The 17969-nt window shown below is 47.7% G+C and overlaps 1 protein-coding gene across 5 annotated transcripts in view; it reads left to right on the top strand.

Moving 5' to 3' along the window:
• SCAPER (S-phase cyclin A associated protein in the ER) overlaps positions 1–17969 on the top strand; it is a 114579-nt gene that overhangs the window by 72797 nt on the left and 23813 nt on the right. For all 5 annotated transcript variants that reach the window (XM_087878119.1, XM_060689483.2, XM_087878120.1 and 2 more), the window contains 4 exons: positions 4733–4962; positions 6228–6383; positions 9126–9363; positions 13941–14090. In XM_087878119.1, coding sequence (XP_087734245.1) covers positions 4733–4962; positions 6228–6383; positions 9126–9363; positions 13941–14090 — 774 coding nt within the window. The remainder of the gene's footprint in view (positions 1–4732; positions 4963–6227; positions 6384–9125; positions 9364–13940; positions 14091–17969) is intronic.

Here is a 17969-nt window from a genome sequence, read left to right as displayed (position 1 = left end):
CAAGGAGCTTTGCCCACCATCCCTACTTTCATCCTCACAACCATCCTGTGAGGTAGGCCGGATGGGGAAAAAAATTAACTCCGGAGCTAGAGGTGCTAAATTTCTGGCATAAATCCATTAGGGCAATTTTGCTTTATAATTGACATTGTGCTTAAGTGTTTTGAGATACCTTGCTTGCTTTAATAATCATTAGCCTCCAGTCCTTTGCTCCCACAACACACACATACATATATGTACATATACATCCTCCTTACCTTCCTCTTCCTCCTCCTTCCTCCCCCTCCTCTTTCTTCTTCTCTTCTTCCTTCTTTTTCTCCGCTTTCTCCCCCTCCCCCTCCTCCTCTTTCTCCTTCTCTTCTTTCTCCTCCATCTCCTTTCTCCTTCTCCTCTTAGGGGACTGGAGGCTAAAACATATGAAGAACGGTTGCAGGAACTGGGGATGTCTAGTTTAATGAAAAGAAGGACCAGGGGAGATATGATAGCAGTCTTCCAATATCTCAGGGGCTGCCCCAAAGAAGAGGGAGTCAAACTATTCTCCAAAGCACCTGAGGGCAGGAGAAGAAGCAATGGGTGGAAACTCATCAAGGAGAGAAGCAACTTGGAACTAAGGAGGAATTTCCTGACAGAACAATTCATCAGTGGAACAACTGGCCTCCAGAAGTTGTGAATGCTCCATCACTGGAGGTCCCAAAGGTGCTTTTTCAAGTGGCAACTGGGCTTTCCGGTTATTCTTTGAAGACATTTCGCTTCTCATCCTAGAAGCTTCTTCAGCTCTTCTTCTTCTTCAGAGCTGAAGAAGCTTCTTGGAGGAGAAGCGAAACGTCTTCAAAGAATAACCAGAAAGTCCAGTTGCCTCTTGAAAACCCACCTTTGGGATAACCAGGACCTGGAGGACTGAGAATCTCCATAGACATCCATCATTGGAGATTTTTAAGAAGATGTTGGACAACCATTTGTCTGAAGTGGTCTAGGGTTTCCTGCCTAAGCAGGGGGTTGGACTAGAAGACCTCCAGGGTCCCTTCCAACTCTAATTCTATTCTATATACACGTACACGCACGTTTTAATTCTGGAGAGCCAGGAGCTAAAAGTTCCGTCTTAAGTCCTCCCTGCCTTGCCGCCGCCCAGCCAGGTAAGACCTGCACTCTTTATCTTCCCTTCCACCACCGAGGGTCTCTTGGCCTCAACCCTGACCTCAAGAAGACCACCCACTTGCCAGGAGCATCTCTCCCACCTCCCTCTATTAATTGTTCCCCTTTGTGCAAAGAAAGGAGCACATTCTCTTCTTCCAAAGTGCCCATTTTCCACAAATAGGTTTCTGTTCAGACAAGCCTGGGGCCTTTGTGTCTGCAGACACTGTAGGAGTCCCTCTGATTATGACAATTGGGGGAGAGGAGGGGGTCAGACACACAGACAGGGATGGGAGATAACAGCCTAAGGTGTACGAGACATCCCCTGGGGGCATCTGACTTAGACGCCCCAGATTGAGCTTTTAAAGAAGAAAAATAGTCACAAAATATTACCTGTGGCAGCAGCCTTAAGTATAAAGCTGGAGATTTATTTAATTTTTTTTTTTTTTTTAAAAAGAAACCCTCCTTGGCGCTTCCATCTGTCATAAATCCCCCCCCGCAAGGCTTAAGCGTTGGAATACATATGTTTATTCCAGATGTTGCAAGCTCAGGATACTCGTTTGTTTCCAGATCTTGCTTTTTTAAAAAAAAGAAAAGAAAAAACAACTTTTGGATCTTGGAACTTCTTCCTCGCGGATTTGAGGCTGAGTCGCACCTGGAAAAGGCTAGCATCTCATCTTAGCCACAAGTTCCTAGGCCGGCCTTCCTCACATCTGTCGTTTTCCAGATGTGTCGGAGCTCCCTTTGGCTGGGGACGATGGGCGTTACAGTGCAATAGATTTGGGATGGTTCGTAAGGAAGGAGTGGCTACTTCAGAGTCTGATTTTTTTTTTTTTTTAAGGGCCTTTCAGAAAAATCAGTCTTTAAAACCAGGACATGAATTAGTGGGTGAGGATTTTTCTTCTGCTCGCGGTTTCCTTCTTTCAACAGATTGCTTCACGCTAATGCCGAAAGAATGCGTTTCTTCCCTGCGCAAAAGCCCCGTTCAAAATAAGTCATTGTTTTGTACTTTCCTACTTCCTGAAAGAAGGAAGGCTCCCAGCAAACAGCCTCTGAAGGATACGGGAAAAGAAAAGAGGGCAAAATAATACAAAAAGAATATGAAAGCCACTCAGACTTTCTCCTCCTAATTCCTGTAAGAGGCTCTTCCTGTTTACCGTCAAGATCAAAGAACTTCCACGTTCTGTACAAAACTGGTCTCAGACGGTATCTGTTTCCCCAAAACAAGGACCACCACTTTCCTTCCAGCTTCCAGGGACCCTCCAACTGTCTCAAAGATGCTTTTTCCAAAAGGCAACTGGACTGTGTTACTCCTCTGAAGAAACCAGGAAGTGAAGATTTCTTGAAACTTGCACACGCAAATCGCGCGATCACCGAACCGGTTGTTAAACCGGGAGGATCCCATCACTGATGAGAAGTGAAACATTTTTGAGGGAAAAAAACCCAAGGAAGTCCAGTTGCCTTTTGGAAAAGCATCTTGGAGACTAACTATGACCTGGATGATGGAGAATCTCCAAAGATATTTAACCCTCCAATCGAATCGTCACTGAGCAGACAGTTGTAAGTTGAAGACTATCTCTATTTAGAAGTTGCACAGAACTGTTGACCTGTTAAGGAAATAGCTCAAGTGGCTTCCAAATTTTAGCATTTGACTTGTCCGTCGAAGGGGTGTTGTGTCTTCGAAGAACTACTACATCCGTGCAATTAGACATTCCAACTCACTCATCCGGAATTACTCCGCGTTGTCTAAAATTACCTGGAGCAACCTGATCTTTTTCTAAGTTTTCAGGTAGTTTCAGCTTGCCTCCTCTGCCGTTCGGCATCCCTTGTACGCCAGGAGCATATTAATTCTCCCTGCGAGGTGCCAAAGTCGTCTTCTCACTTCCTAACTTGGCTCGTCCCCAAGAACGGACAATGACAATGAATTTTAAGTACCGACTCCAGGCACAGAGCTAATCAATAATGTAAAAAAAAGCAGTTGTTGGGGGTTTTTTTGTCTCCAAGTGTTACCCGGTTCCCTCGAGAGGGATACGATGCTAACTGTGCAACAGCTGCATTTTACGATCTAGCTCACTCTTGTGCGGTTAAAACGGAGAAGGTTTTCTTGGTGAAATATCATTGTGAAATTGGCTTTTTTTTCCGGTCAGGTCTTGAGTTGAGAATGCAAAGTGGTGTGTTTTGGATTCTCCTGCTTAAATTCCATTGCATCCTTCCTGGTTGGACCACCTTACTTTAGATCAGGGCTCTGCAACCTTAAACACTCAAAGAGCCATTTGGACCCGTTTCCCACAGAAAAGAAAACACCGGGAGCCACAAAACCCTTCCCGTGCCTGACTATTCCTTGAGCGGCCACAAAATTAGCATAGGTAGTTGAATTAAACGTTCTATTTTCTTCTGAAACTTTTCTTTGCTTGGATTTTTCCATGGTTGGCCTACCGGGGCTCGAAAAGCTCAATATATCACATGCCAGTGGGTGTCGCACATTGGTGGTTGTGACGCATATTTTGAGTGACAGGGAGCCACAGCAGTGGGGTGAAAGAGCCACATGCGGCTCCAGAGCCACAGGTTGCTGACCCCTGATTTAGATTAATGAAAAACCTACTGCTGAGGCTTTATTCATTTATCCTGATTAGTATTATCACTGTTTTAATATATTAAACTGTCCGGAAACGGTATTAAAGCAACCAAATCAAAGTTTGGATGCTTGACAACTCATATTTATTTCGGTTGGAGTCCCAGGGTCGTGCGATTCCCTTTTGTGACCGTCTGACGAGCAAAGTCAACGGGGAAGCCAGATTCACTTAACAACTGTGGCATGAAAGTTCGTAAAATGGGACAAAAGACACTTAACTGTCTCGCCTAGCAACATCAATGTTGGGCTCAGTTGTGGTCGTAAGTCAAGGACTACCTGTAAAAGGGAAGGCCAACTGCCCTGAAGAAGAAAAAAAATTAATCCTGATTTTAATCCTGATTTTTTTTTTCTTGGATGGATTTAATCCTTGAACATCTTCAGAGGTTGGCCAATAAGATGCATTCTCGGTGCATTTAACTGAACGCAGACATTGAGTAGGAACTGTTAAAATAAGGTGCTTGAAAATACAAGGCAATTCCCATCTTAATCACCCCAAGAACGTTACTAGTTCAAACAGACCCTATTCCGCGAGATCAAGTTAAAAGAAAAAATACGTATGGAAGTTTGTAGCTCTCTTCTGATCATCTGTGAGCTGAATTGTCTCCAGGTAGAATCAAGTCAGACCAATTTAGCTTAAACACAAAAAACCGGACAAACGAAAAGACTGCAAAAGAACAGATAACCTTGAGATAACCTTGATTGTCCCTTTTTTTTTTCCTGTTGAAGACACTGGCACGCATTTTTTAAAAATGAAATTCTGATGGCCTTAGTTGGCATTGAGCGAAGGAAGTTGCGCCATACTTTTAAGCATCAGAAGCTGAAAATAGCGGGGAACAAAATGGTGTGTTGTTTGGAAAGTTATAATTTAAGGATGAGGTCGGATTTGCTGGCAAAATAATGGAGGGGAACATTCTGAGCACGATATCTATTTTGAGGTAGGTTTATTCTGCGTTGCATTGTGTTTCTGTGCAGGTGTATGTCCCAGATGATCACAATGCTACCTCCGGAAGAGCAATTAACAAGCAAGCTTTTGAAGGCCTAATAACTGGAGTGCTCAGGACCCTGGCTGTAGTGTTTGGGTCTCTGATGTCCAACCTACCGAACGCTAATAACCAAATTTGCGTGCCAAAATTGATTCAAGATATAAAAAACAAGACCTCCCAAGCTGAAATTTTTAACAATAGGATACAAGACCTCATCAGGTAAGATCAGTTCAGATGTTCCTGTTTTGTGTTTTCATTCCACTCTTGATTGTGCCTTCCGGAGGGGTTGGGACTACAGGGCCCATAATTCCATCAGTCAAGCTATTTTGGTATTCTTGAGTTATTGTCCCAACTCTTTTGGAAAGTACGCTACTATTTTAAAGATATTTTAATCCTGCCTTTATGATTTTGATAAGTAACTCAAGGGGGTGAATATACCTAATGCTCCTTTCTCTTCCTATTTTCCCTTCAACGACGACCCTGTGAGGTGGGTTGGGCTGAGAGAGAGAGGGACTGACCCAAAGACACCCAGCCAGACTTTGTGTCTAAGGCAGAACTAGAACTCCCAGGCTCCGGGTTTCTAGCCTGGTGCCTTCACCACTACAGCACACTGGTTTTCTAAACTAAATTATGGTGAATATGTTGGTATGCATACATGGGAATGAATGAAAGGCCCAATGTATGTGTGAGTGAGTGAGTGAGTGAGTGAGTGAGTGAGTGAGTGAGTGAGTGAGAGCCAGTGGTAATGATTAAAATGCTAGACTGGGGAGTTCTAGTCCTCCCTAAGTCAGGGAAACTGACTGGGTGGCTTTGGGGCCAGTCGCCTTCTTTCATTGGAAACTTGAAAAGCTATCTATCAGTGTCCTCTGGATCATCATAGTAGGTTATAGTCTATTGCCTCAAATAAAAAGGCCTTCATCTTGCAATGGATTGATTTGGGAGGAGATGGAAGAGGAGGAGGAGGAAGGAGGAGGAGGTGATAGAGGAGGAGGAGATGAAGAAGAAGGTGAGGAAGGAGGAGGAGATAAGGGAGAAGGTGAGAGAGGAGGAGGAGATGAAGATAAAAGTGATGGAGGAGGAAGGAGGAGGAGGTGGAGGAGATGAAGAAGAAGGTGAGGGAGGAGGAGGAGATAAGGGAGAAGGTGAGGGAGGAGGAGGAGATGAAGATAAAAGTGATGGAGGAGGAGGTGGAGGAGGAGGAGATGAAGAAGAAGGTGATGGAGGAGGAGGAGGTGAGGGAGGAGATGAAGAAGGTGAGGGAGGAGGAGGAGATGAAGAAAGTGATGGAGGTAGTGCAGGAGGAGAGGAGGAAGAAGAGGAGGAGGAAGTGAAAAAGAAGGTGATGGAGGAGGAGGAGATGAAGAAGAAGGGGATGATGATGATGGTGATGATGATGATGATATATGAACGGGGCAAGATGGATCCGTAGAACAAGAATGCAACCTGCATTGAGGGCATTTCTTTCTCCTCTCTCCCTCCACTAGCTACATGGTCAACATCGGCTTAATAGAGAAGCTGAGCTGCTGCTTCCTCTCTATCCAAGGCCCAATTGACGAAACTCCCAAAACGGCAGCTTTCTTGCAGAACTGCACTGCGGCCCTGCACGGGATGTGCCAGCTGTGCTTTGCTGTCAATGGCAGGCAAGTGTTGCGGCTGTAGTTTTCGCGGTCCCTAAATCAGGCGATGATGCGCCTTTGGCAAAGCGCCAGGGTCCTGAATCCTAACCCCGAAACTCGGCCCCTTTAAGCCACCGCAAAAATACCTGCCTTCCTTGAAAAATATGTCTGGAATGACAGGTTGGAAGAGACTGAGGCCTCCTGGGTGGGGTGTCTCTCCCACCCGTCTCTGGGTCGCTGGCCCCAGAGTGGGGTGGGAATGGGGATTTTGCAGTATCCTTCCCCTGCCACGCCCACCAAGCCACGCCCACCAAACCGGTAGTAAAAAAAAATTGGATTTCACCACTTTTTGCTGCCCCTTCAAGAAACCTGTTTCCCAAATCCCCGCGAAGTTTAAAAGAGTTTAACTTCTTATTACGGGGGAGGGGGGGGAAAGAAAATAGATATGATGAATGAATACAACTTAGGCCAGCCCTGGCGGCTTATATCTCTTCCTGGGCCCCGGCCTAAGCATCGGTGAAGTCAGAACATTCCGAAGTGGTTTCACCACCAAATCTGATAACGCTTTTGTGAGGACGCCTATAAAAGAGCCTGATGGTAAATGACAGGTCCTTGTCTCATCCCACCAATCACGGGCTTACAAAGCACTCACATACCCAGGGGGTGGGGCTGCTGGGGGTTCGCAAGGGTTCAGGAGAACCTCTAGCTAAGATTCTGTGCAGTTCGGAGAACCCCCAAATCCCACTCCTGGCTGGCCCCGCCCTCCCCTCCCAGGAGTCCCCATGCGGGATGCAGGTAAGTGCAGGGCGCACGCAGGGGCTCGGGGAGGGGGAAAAACGGGCCTATCAGAAGTTCGGGAAGGCCATAAACGGGCCCCGTTTCTGGCCTCCGGAGCCTGGGAGGCCGTTTTCACCCTCCCGGAGGCTCAAGAAAAGCCTCCAGAGCCCGAGGAGGGCAAAGACGCTCCCCCTCCCCCCTGCCATGGTACAGAGGCCGACTAGGCCACACCCACCATGGCCACCCCTCCCCCCCCAGCAACCGGGCAGAAAACCCCTTGCTAAAATTTTTTGAAGCCCACCCCAGCACATACCTACACGTTGGCACACACACACGCACACACACCGTCAGCAAACAATCCAGAAGTGGAACAGTGGTGGCTCTCCTTCAATGGTTTCTTTTTTTTTCCTTCCCCTTGCATAAAAAAAGAGAGAAGGAAAGGTCAGGTCAAAGGGATAGAGAGGGATATAGACTTCTCTGCATTGTAGTTTATTGCCGTAATTAAGTTAATGTCTGGTTTGGCTGCTTGGTGGCCCATAAAAGAGAAGGCGCGGCTGAGGATCGGGTGGTGCTGCCTTTTGCTGCCCAAGAATCACATTCAGCCGATGCCGGAATCTACGGGCGAAAATCCAGGTAGCCCTCGATTTTTACAACAATTCATTTAGTGACCGTTCGAAATTACAACGGCGCTGGAAAAAAAGGAGCCTTAGGGTTATCTTTCGCACTTGTGACTGTTGCAGGTCACGTGATTGACATTTGGATGCTTGGCAACTGACTCACATTTATGACAGTTGTGGCGTCCCCTTTTCCGACCTCCTTACAATTAAAGTTAACGGGGAAGGCGGATTCACTTAACAACCGGGTTACTAACTTAACAGCTGCAGCGATTCACACCGCAACCATCGTAAGTGGAGCCTTGGTAGTACAGTGGTTTAATGCACCCTGTAATTAACACATCTGCCTGCAATTTCTGCTGGTTCGAATCTCTCCAAGGCTCAAGGTTGACTCAGCCTTCCATCCTTTCTAAGGTAGGTGAAATGAGGACCCAGTTTGTGGGGGCAATAAGTTGACTTTGTATAAAAATATACAAAAGGATGAAGTCTATTGCTTAGCGCATTGTAAGCCGCCCTGAGTCTCCGGAGAAGGGCAGCATATAAATCTAATAAAAAAAATAAAATAAAATAAAAAATAAGTAAGTATGGGTCAGTTGCCAAGTGTCTGGATTTTGATCACGTTGACTGGGGGGGAAACTGCAGCGGTCGCCTTAAATGTGAAAACGTTACGTGATTGATTAGCTCTGTGCCTGGAGTTAGTACTTAAGTGTGGAAAACGCTCCTAAGTCGGTTTCTTCAGTGCTGTTGTAACTTTGAACAGTCACTAAATGGACTGTCGTAAGTCGAGAACTACCTATAGCTGACTTATAGCTAGTCCTCGACTTACGGACGGTCACTTAGCAACCGTTCAAAGTGAAAACAAATTTCCCAAAAGATGCTCAGGACCTCAAAGTTCTGTAGTTCTGAATGATGCCCCCTCCCCCTGAGGTCACATGACTGAGTACACAAGCCACATCACACACACACACACACACACACACACACACACACACACACACACACACACAATTTTGCTTATTTACTAAAACCGCCTTTTGCGGAGAGGTGCAGAATGCCATCGTTCTTCCATTGTTTTTGAAGCCCAAAGATTTTATTTTGGCAGATCATCTCCAAGCCTTGTTGAACTACAACTCCCAGCAACTTCCTTGCTCTTGGAAGCAGGCTGGTTGCAACAGCTGGAAATTCTAGCGCAGGAATATCCAGAAATGTTTTCGCTCAGGGTTGGGATTCCTCTGTTCAATCTTGCGTCTCTTGCCGTATTTATTTTAGATGTTAAACCTGACTGCCAGCAGCAACAGTACTTGGACGGGGAGATGGAGCGGTGTATAAATTTAATAAATAAATACAAACGATCTTGTGCTCTTTTCTTCAACAGGTCCGGAAGCATCTTCGCTGAGACCCACCAGGATCCCACCGGGCTGGCGGCGGCTTTCAAGGCCACAGATCTGGTGGGCGTTTTGCACATGCTCTACTGCATTCTCTTCCACGGCACTCTGGTGGAGCCGAGCGTGGCCAACCCCAAGGAAAGCTTCATGGCAAACACCCTGCAAGTCGCTCTCCAGAGTTTGCGCTTCTTCAATAGTTTTGCTCTGCTGGATCTCTCCGCTTTCCAGGTAAGGTTTCTCCCAAATGCACCAACTGCGGGTTCGGTGCTCTTCTCTGTTTTTGTGTGTGTGGCAATTCTGCGCTGCCTCTTCTAACCGACTGGCAAAGCGTGGCCCACTCTGGTTCTTGAGCTCCACAATAGCTAGCTCAGGTTTTAGCTGAGCCACACAATTCCCTCATTTCCACAAACCTCGGCTGTGATCTGAATCAAATCAGGTGTTCTGACTCAGGCTTCCCCAGCAGCACGAAGCCGAGTCCTCGTCCTGATAAACCCCTTTTATTTAATTGACAGTGAATTCCTCTCCAGCAAAGTCTTTCCTCTCCCACAGTCTTTCAAGATAGTTCACAATTACTGACCTTTATCAGGCTTGGAGAGTGGCCAGGCCGATATTTTTCAGACTCCACACTGCAACCGATAATACTTGGCACGAATGCAGGAACAGATCTTCACCCAAATGAACTAATTGTCTCCTGCAAACACCCCTCCCCTTTCGCTCCTTTTTTATTCCCTCTGGGAGGGGCCCTTCATCGTCCACCTGTGGCTTTACTCCCAGTCGACCCTTGTTCTTTAGCTGTTCCCTTCTACTGACAGCTCTGCGCATGCTCACACTGGGAACAGGATCCAGCTGTCCTTCTGCCTCACTGATGTCCAACTCCGAAGGCAGCTGATAACTGGCATCCGGCCCTGGCCCTCTCTCTGCCTCTGATGCAGAGCCCTCGTCTGAGCCTTCCCCAGACTCCAGGACTGGCCCATGTTCCTCCCCAGCCTCCTCACTGTCCGAATCTGCTGCCAGGTCTGCTGGCTGTTGGCGGGCCCCAACATCAGGTGCTGAAAAAAAGATTATAAAATCAGATCCAGTCGCGTGATGACCCACTTTACCATCAGTCTTAATTACCATGTTCCATTAGAGTTGTAAATCAAGAACCCATAGAGTTCAGAAGAGTTTGCTTTCTTAAAAGCCGTTTGACTTTCCATTGCAAGACTCCTTTCTCTCTCCGGAGGCACCGATCCAGTTGGACGTTCCTCGCCCATTTCGCAAAAGACACCAGTTTTTATTTTCACTTACTAAAAGAGCATCTGCATTTCTTCCAATTCAGCCGTCGGTCACTTTCCCCCTCTTCGTTATTTTACCCTGTTTCCCCAAAAATAAGACCCAACCGGAAAATAAGTCCTAGCATGATTTTTCAGGATGCTCATAATATAAGCCCTACCCCACTGGTGGGTTTCAACCGGTGTTACCACCGGTTCACTTCATGCACACGCTTCATGCAAGCGCTTCACGCAAGCGCAGTGTATTAAGGAACAACTGAGACGCGGCAATCCGCTCTGTCGCACCTTTCAGCTGGACTAAAAACGACCGAATATAAGGTATGCATAATGCAGGGGCAAGTGGGAGGGCCAAGCTAAGCGTCAGAGAGAACCGGCTACTGGCTCGCCCGAACCGGGGAGAACCGATAGCAACCCACCACTGCCCTACCCCAAAATAAGACCCAGTTAAGATCATCAGCCAGATGGATGCATTTAGTACTGTATTTCCCCCCCCCCCCAAAAAAAAAATAAGACCTAAGCAGAAAATAAGCCCTAATGCGTCTTTTGGAGCAAAAATTAATATAAGATTCCCGGTCTTATTTTCGGGAAAACACAGTATTTAAAAAGCCTTGGTCGCACATTTACGGTCCGAAATGCTCAAGCACCAAAAAAATAATAATAATAGTTCAAGGGGAATACAAAATTCCAGTGGCAACGTTTCTCAGGATAGCATCCATTTATCTTGGGCGTCTAAACAGTGGGAAGACGTCAGGGAGAAGCAAGGCAGGATACTGAAACCGCCATTAAAAGTGTTTGCGGAGGGAATGTGTAGTTCCTCAGAGGAGAAGAAGAAGAAGAAAAATAAAAGAATGTTAATGTTTATATACAAGCTTTCGTGCCCCAGACCACTGGTTATCGGAGGAGGCTATAAACAGAGAGCCCGTCAATTGGAGCGTCTGTTGGAAAAGAAACGTTGACACATCCATCTCGAGTAGTAAATGATCAGGAAGGGGAAGAGGGCACAGCGTTTCCTTCCCCCCTGTCCCCCTTAAGGGCATCATGGCACGGATGTGCCCAGCCTTTCAGTAGATTTCAGTTGGGCCTGGGTAGCTTCGTGGCATCTTGGTGGCGTCTGGCCAAAAATGAGTCTAAACGATTAAGAGGCTGTTTCTCCTTGCCTGGCTTGTAAGCTAAACAGATGACATAAAAGGTTAAAAGGGGGGGAAAAAGGAGGAGGAGGAGGGAAGAGAAAAAACAATGCCAACTTAGACACCCACACTAGGAAGAAAAGTCAGACTGATGAGAGAGGAGAGTTTGGGGATTTCCACCATCTCCTCCTCCTCCTCCTCCTCCTCTTCTTTCTCCTCCTTTTCCTCCTTCTTATCTTCCATCTTCTCCTCCTCTTCCTCCTCCTCCTTCCTCCTCCTCCTCTTCCTCCTCCTCCTCTTTTTCTTCCTCCTCCCTTCTCCTCCTCTTCCTTCTCCTCCTCTTCCTTCTCCTCCTCTTGCTCCTTCTCCTCCTCCTCTTCCTCCTCCTCCTCTTCTTCGTCCTTCTCCTCCTCCTCTTCCTCCTTCTCCTCTTCCTCCTCTTCCTCCTCCTCCCATCTGTTCCTGCCAGTAAGTACAGTAGGAATCAAATGACTTGCTACCCCCAGCCTGGAGGATCCAGTGAAATGATGAATTTGGGGCTAGCCAGATTCTGCTCTTCTCCATACATTTTTAACCCATCGTCCGCCAAACTAAAAACCCCGAGGCAACCACGTGCCCCCCCCCCCAGTGGCGCTTTTCCCACCGAGAGGCTGCTCCCTCCAAATGGGCAGTCTTTGATGTCCCTGCCTCCTGCCTCTCTTCTCCCCTCTGACCCCGCATCGCTTTTTCTGGCTGACATGTTTATTAAATAGAGCCTCCGGGCTGCACCGATAAAGCGGCCTTATCCCGAATCCCTCTGCCGTATAACCTGCCTGCCCGTTTTTTTTTTCCCCTCCTCCCACGTCCAACACACATTAAATCCCTCAGCTAGCCAGCATTCTCTGCGTTTGCTTATATCTTGCCAAACAATGACATTTTAAAGGGTTGCTCTTTACAAGTGGGTGATTGAGGGAGGGAGGAATACATTTGGGGTCGTGCAAATGGGGGGCAGAACCAGCATGCATTCCCCCGTCCTTGCAAACTTCTGGGGAGAGAAATGACGGTCCAGGCAAGTTTACAGAGGCAGCTGCAGCCCATCCATCAAGCCGCGTTGAACCCACGGTGGCTGAGAGGTTGTGTCAGCGTGCACACTTGGTTCGATTGGGCGTTGAAAAGCAGCCAGACCAATAACCGAGCTACAGAGACACGGCCGGGTCTAAAAGACCAAGAGACGCACCAATTGCACCAAGTGTCAAAAGCTACAAAAGTAGCGGGAACCCAGCTTCGGTGTTAGAGCCTATCGGTGTAATGAGCTGATAGGAATTGCAAGCGACAATAATGCACTATCTGTGTATACACAGCTTCACAGAGGTCACTCCTTTGCCACCAAGGCAGGGGTGAAATCCAGCAGGTTCTCACAGGTTCTGGAGAACCGGTAGCAGAAATTTTGAGTAGTTCGGAAAACCAGCAAATACCACCTCTGGCTGACCCCAGGAGTGGAGAGGGAATGGAAATTTTGCAATATCCTTCCCCTGCCACACCCACCAAGCCACGCCCACAGAACCGGTAGTAAAAAAAAATTGGATTTCACCACTGCACCAAGGGATTTGAACTTCCTCCTAACAGGACCATCCCAAGGAGGGGGAAAAAAGAGACAAAGGCAGGAGTAAAACCCCAGTGTATTAGAGTCGCGTATATTTGGGCTTCTTGAAAACAAGCCAGACAAGAACTTCAGTCAATCTTGGCTTCTGTTCAGTGCACACATGCACATTGGCCTGTCTGTTTAGTAGGCCCTTGCTGAAATTCAAGCAGGCCCTTGCTGCTTTTGTCCTTGATTAATACGTTTTTTTTTTCCCCTACCCCACTGGAAAATAGCTTTGGGAATGAAGCCTCTTCCAACAGCAATAAATGGGTCTTCTGGATTGGAAGCTCTTTGTAAAATACGAGGATAGATTTTCACTCAACCCATTTAAGGAATGTTGGGATGAAAGGGGAATATGTATATTGAAAGGAGTCTATGCTGGTCTACAACCATAATAAAGATGTGGACTTGACTTGACTTGACTTGACTTGACTTGACTTGACTTGACTTGACTTGACTTGACTTGACTTGACTTGACTTGGTTTGACTGGACTGGACTTGGACTTGACAGGATTCTCTTCTCTGTCTTAATTTTATGGATTCTTAATTTGAGAATCCAATGCCACCTGAGATACCAAGTCCTCTTGCTATTGTCAAGATCCTCCCAAATTTCCCACCTTTTCTAGAGCACATAAGGTGGAAATCCCCCACCCCCAAATGGAGAGTAGGCATCAAATAGACTCAACCTTTTTTTAAAAAAAAAACCAAAAACTTCACATCAACCCTTGGATTCCGTTGGATGTTTGTAGAAGAGGCATCTAACATTTCTCTACTTCTTTCCTCCAGTCGGTGGTTGGCGCCGAAGGCCTCTCCCTGGCATTCCGGCACATCATCAGCTCCTTGCTATGGCACTGCTCCCATCACACCTGCGAAGTGCTGCTTCACGAAGTCATTGTCTGCGTGGGCTACTTCACCGTCAACCATCCGGACAACCAGGTATGAGTTTTCAGCCCAGTGTTTCCCCACCTTGAACATGTGTGGACTTCAGCTCCCAGAATTCCCCAGCCAGCATGCAGTTTTACTGAAAACTGGTAGTCAATCCCAGTTTTCAACAGAACCACTGGAAAATGTGGTTGTGTGACCACAGGGCACTATAGATGCAACTCGGTTGCTGAGCATCGGAAGTTTGGTCCCATGACCATGGGGGGGTGGGGGGGGGACAACTGTCAGAACCACGACCCAGCCCCCAGGAGAGCCCCCCCCCCATTATAATTCTGAATGGTCAGTAAGCAACTGATTGTAAGCTGAAGACTATCTCTACCGCTTTTGCCTCCAAAGCAGATTAATTGGTCACATTCTGATCAAAAAGAGATTGGTTATGTTTCTATATATATAGAAATAGAGAGAAATAGAGAGCTGTGATGGCGCAGTGGTTAGAGTGCAGTACTGCAGGCTAACTCTGCCCACTGCCAGCAGTTCGATCCTGACTGGCTCAAGGTTGACTCATCCCTCCATCCTTCCGAGGTTGGTAAAATGAGGACCCAGACTGTTGGGGGGGGGCAGTATGCCGACTCTGTAAACCACTTAGACCTGTGATGGCTAACCTTTTTGCCGTGGCGTGCCAAAAGCAGGCGGGGTGCGGGGGAGGGGGTCGCACATGTGCATGCGCATACCCATAATTCAATGTGCCCTGTCCCCCCGCATATGCGCATGCAACCCTCCCCATGTTCCCCACTCTTTTGGCACGCGATGGAACAGTGGGCCCAGTAGGCCCGTTTTTCGCCCTCCCCAGAGCCTTTCTAGGAACCTGGGGAGGGCGAAAATGGCCTCCCCCCACCCAGAGGCCCTCCGGAAGCTGGAAACGGCCCGTTTCCCAACTTCTGGTGGGCCCAGAAGGCCCGAAAATCAGCTGGCCAGGAGCACTGATTTCATGCTGAATCACGCTGGAGCTGAGCTAGGATATGGCTCTCCGTGCCACCTGTGGCATGCATGCTATAGGTTCGCCATCACGGACTAAGTCTCCTTTTATTCCCTAACTCACAACTGGGAGGGGGGGGGACCTTAACCCTATCCCTCCCTCTCGATCTGTTAGCACATTTCATCACTCACCTCTACGCCTGTCGGTTTAACGGGTCCCACGATGGGCACCGAAGGGAATCCTGGGTAGCAAGAATAAACCCTTCAGCCCCACTTATCAACGACAAAGCCAATTGGGGGCTTCTCGAAAGAGTGACCGTTTCTTAATTAAAAATATTGCTCTTAATTAACAGGCTCCTTGCGTCTTGCGAGGCTCCGGGGGAGGGGAGGGCTTCTCTTGCCCTCTGATCTAATTAGTAAAGACTTTGGCGGCTGGCTACTGTTGAGCTCATTTGCATTTTATATTGGACGTTGAATGGGGGGGGGTCTGATAATTAAATTAACATGAATGACAAATGAGTTTGTTTCCTCCGTATCGCCGCACTGGGAATTTCTAAAAAGAGCAAAGAAAGAAAGAAAAACCTTTGCATATTCATTTTTTTTTTTTAAAACAAGGGAATCATTTTAATCTGGCCACTCCATGCAAATGGAACTAATGTGACTTCTGTGTGGGGGTGAGAGGCAGGGGGCATAGAAGTTCGGCACCGGGCATTTGTCTCCCAGTACCCCAAATTATAACTCTGATACCAGGACTGCTTATATTCTGTAACAGCTTTGTTCCTTACACCATCCGTCTTGTAAACTCGCAGGATTCTTTTTTTTTTTTCGCCACATATATGTTTCGGGCAATGGGGGGGGCAGGGATTTTTGCTACCGGTTCTCCGAACCACCCGCCGCCATTGCTACCGGATCGGTTGATCCGGTCCGAACCGGGAGCATTTCACCCCTGGATGTACCTGACTTGAAGAAGGCAGAATAGGGGAGTTCTCATCCCTACGATTAGGGGCACAGTTTCAGCAAGACTTCTCCATTGGAAGGAGAAGAGCATGCTCAAGAATGCAAAGGTGGGATCCGTTTATCTGTGGGGTCCTTGAGGCTCTTTGAGCCGGGTTGTTTTTCTTGCAAACGTTTCGTGACCCAACTAGGTAACATCATCAGTTCTCTGAGGGTGGTGATGGTGAGGGTGATGATGTTCCATAGTCAGGTCGTGAAACGTTTGCAAGGAAGCCACCAGGCTCAGAGAGCACCAAGGACCACACAGTCCATCTCCTCCTCTTCCTCCCCCTTCTCCTCTCCCCTGCAAACCCGTCTAGCACTGATGATGTTTCCTAGTTAGGTCATGAAATGTCTGCAAGAAAACCACCAAGCTCAGAAAAAGCACCAAGGACATCACAGTCGCATCTCCTCCTCCTCCTCCCCCCCCCATTCTCCTCCTCCTCCTCCTGCAAACCCCTCTAGCACTGATTTATTTATTTATTTATTTATTTATTTATTTATTAAATTTTTATACCGCCCCCTCTCCCGAAGGACTCGAGGCGGTGAACAGCCAGAATTAAAAACACACAATACAAATATTAAAATACATTAAAACAAAATTAAATTATCTTAGGCTTCTCCAATTTAAAACCCCGTTACCCATAAAATTCACCCAATTAAAAAAATTTTAACCCAGCCCGGCTTGCTGAAATAAAAAAGTCTTCAGGGCCCGGCGGAAGGTCCGGAAGTCCGGGATCAGTTGTATCCCTGGGGGTAGCTCGTTCCAGAGGGCGGGTGCCCCCACAGAGAAGGCTCTTCCCCGGGGGGTCGCCAGCCGACATTGCCTGACAGACGGCACCCTGAGGAGACCCTCTCTGTGGGAGCGTGTTGGCCGGTGGGAGGTTATCGGAGGCAGAAGGTGGTCTCGTAAATAACCGGGTCCTAAGCCATGGAGCGCTTTGAAGATGAGAACCAACACCTTGAAGCGCACTCGGAAGACCACTGGAAGCCAATGCAGCTCGCGCAGGAGAGGTGTCACGTGGGAGCGCCATGTCGCCCCCATAAGTACCCGCGCAGCCGCATTCTGCACCAGTTGGAGCCTCCGAGTGCTCCTCAAGGGGAGCCCCATGTAGAGGCTCCCCTTGATAACGTTACCTAGTTGGATCACAAAATGTTTGCAAGAAAACAACCCAGCTCAGAGAGCCCCAAGGACCCCACCGTTCTCCTCCTCCTCCTCCTCCTCCCTCTCTTCCTCCACCCCACAAACCCCTCTCCCTACTAGCACTGATGATGTTACCTAGTTGGGTAATAAAATGTCTTCAAAGAAACAACCAAGCCCAGAAAGCACCAAGGACCCCACAGTTCTCCTTCTTCTCCACTTCCACCTCCTCCTCCTCCTCACCCCTCTAGCGCTGATGATGTTACCTAGCTAGGTCACGTAATGTCTGCAAGAAAACAACCCAGCTCAGAGAGCCCCGTTCAACCCTGAGCCGCAAATACTCTCTTCTATCACAATCTTACTTGCCTTAGGGAATCCCTTCGGGTGCTGAGAAAGCGTGTCTGATGTTTTGCAGCCCCTGCAGAGCTGAAGAGCTTCTGTTGGTTCGCCGCCATATGACACCACCTACACCGATGCCCCCCCCCAAAAAAAATAATTTGCCCTAATCTCTTCCGTGGCATCGGCCCATTCAACGCAGAACGAATAATCTGTAGAATAATCTATGCAGGGAAGGAACCTCTATGGACACAGCCAAGGGGAGTGAGCCTTTTGCGTCTCTTCCCTTCTTCCCATGTCTTCCACCCACCCGCCCATCGACCCCCCCTCCTCCCCCCATCCCGCTCTAGATGTCCTTACATCTGTTAGTCATACATCCTTTGGCTTAAAGCTTGTTTATCTGTTTCCAATGTAGGCTTGTTTATCCTTTTTAAATTGGATTAAGATGATAATCTAGGCAACGGTTGCAAAAGGTGTCACCATTTTGT

The sequence above is a fragment of the Pantherophis guttatus genome, chromosome 13 (genome assembly GCF_059756535.1).
Source record: "Pantherophis guttatus breed Tessera chromosome 13, ASM5975653v1, whole genome shotgun sequence".
NCBI lineage: Eukaryota > Metazoa > Chordata > Lepidosauria > Squamata > Colubridae > Pantherophis > Pantherophis guttatus.
The sequence above is the reverse complement of the archived record's forward strand: the minus strand, read 5'-3'. Positions and strand labels throughout refer to the sequence as shown.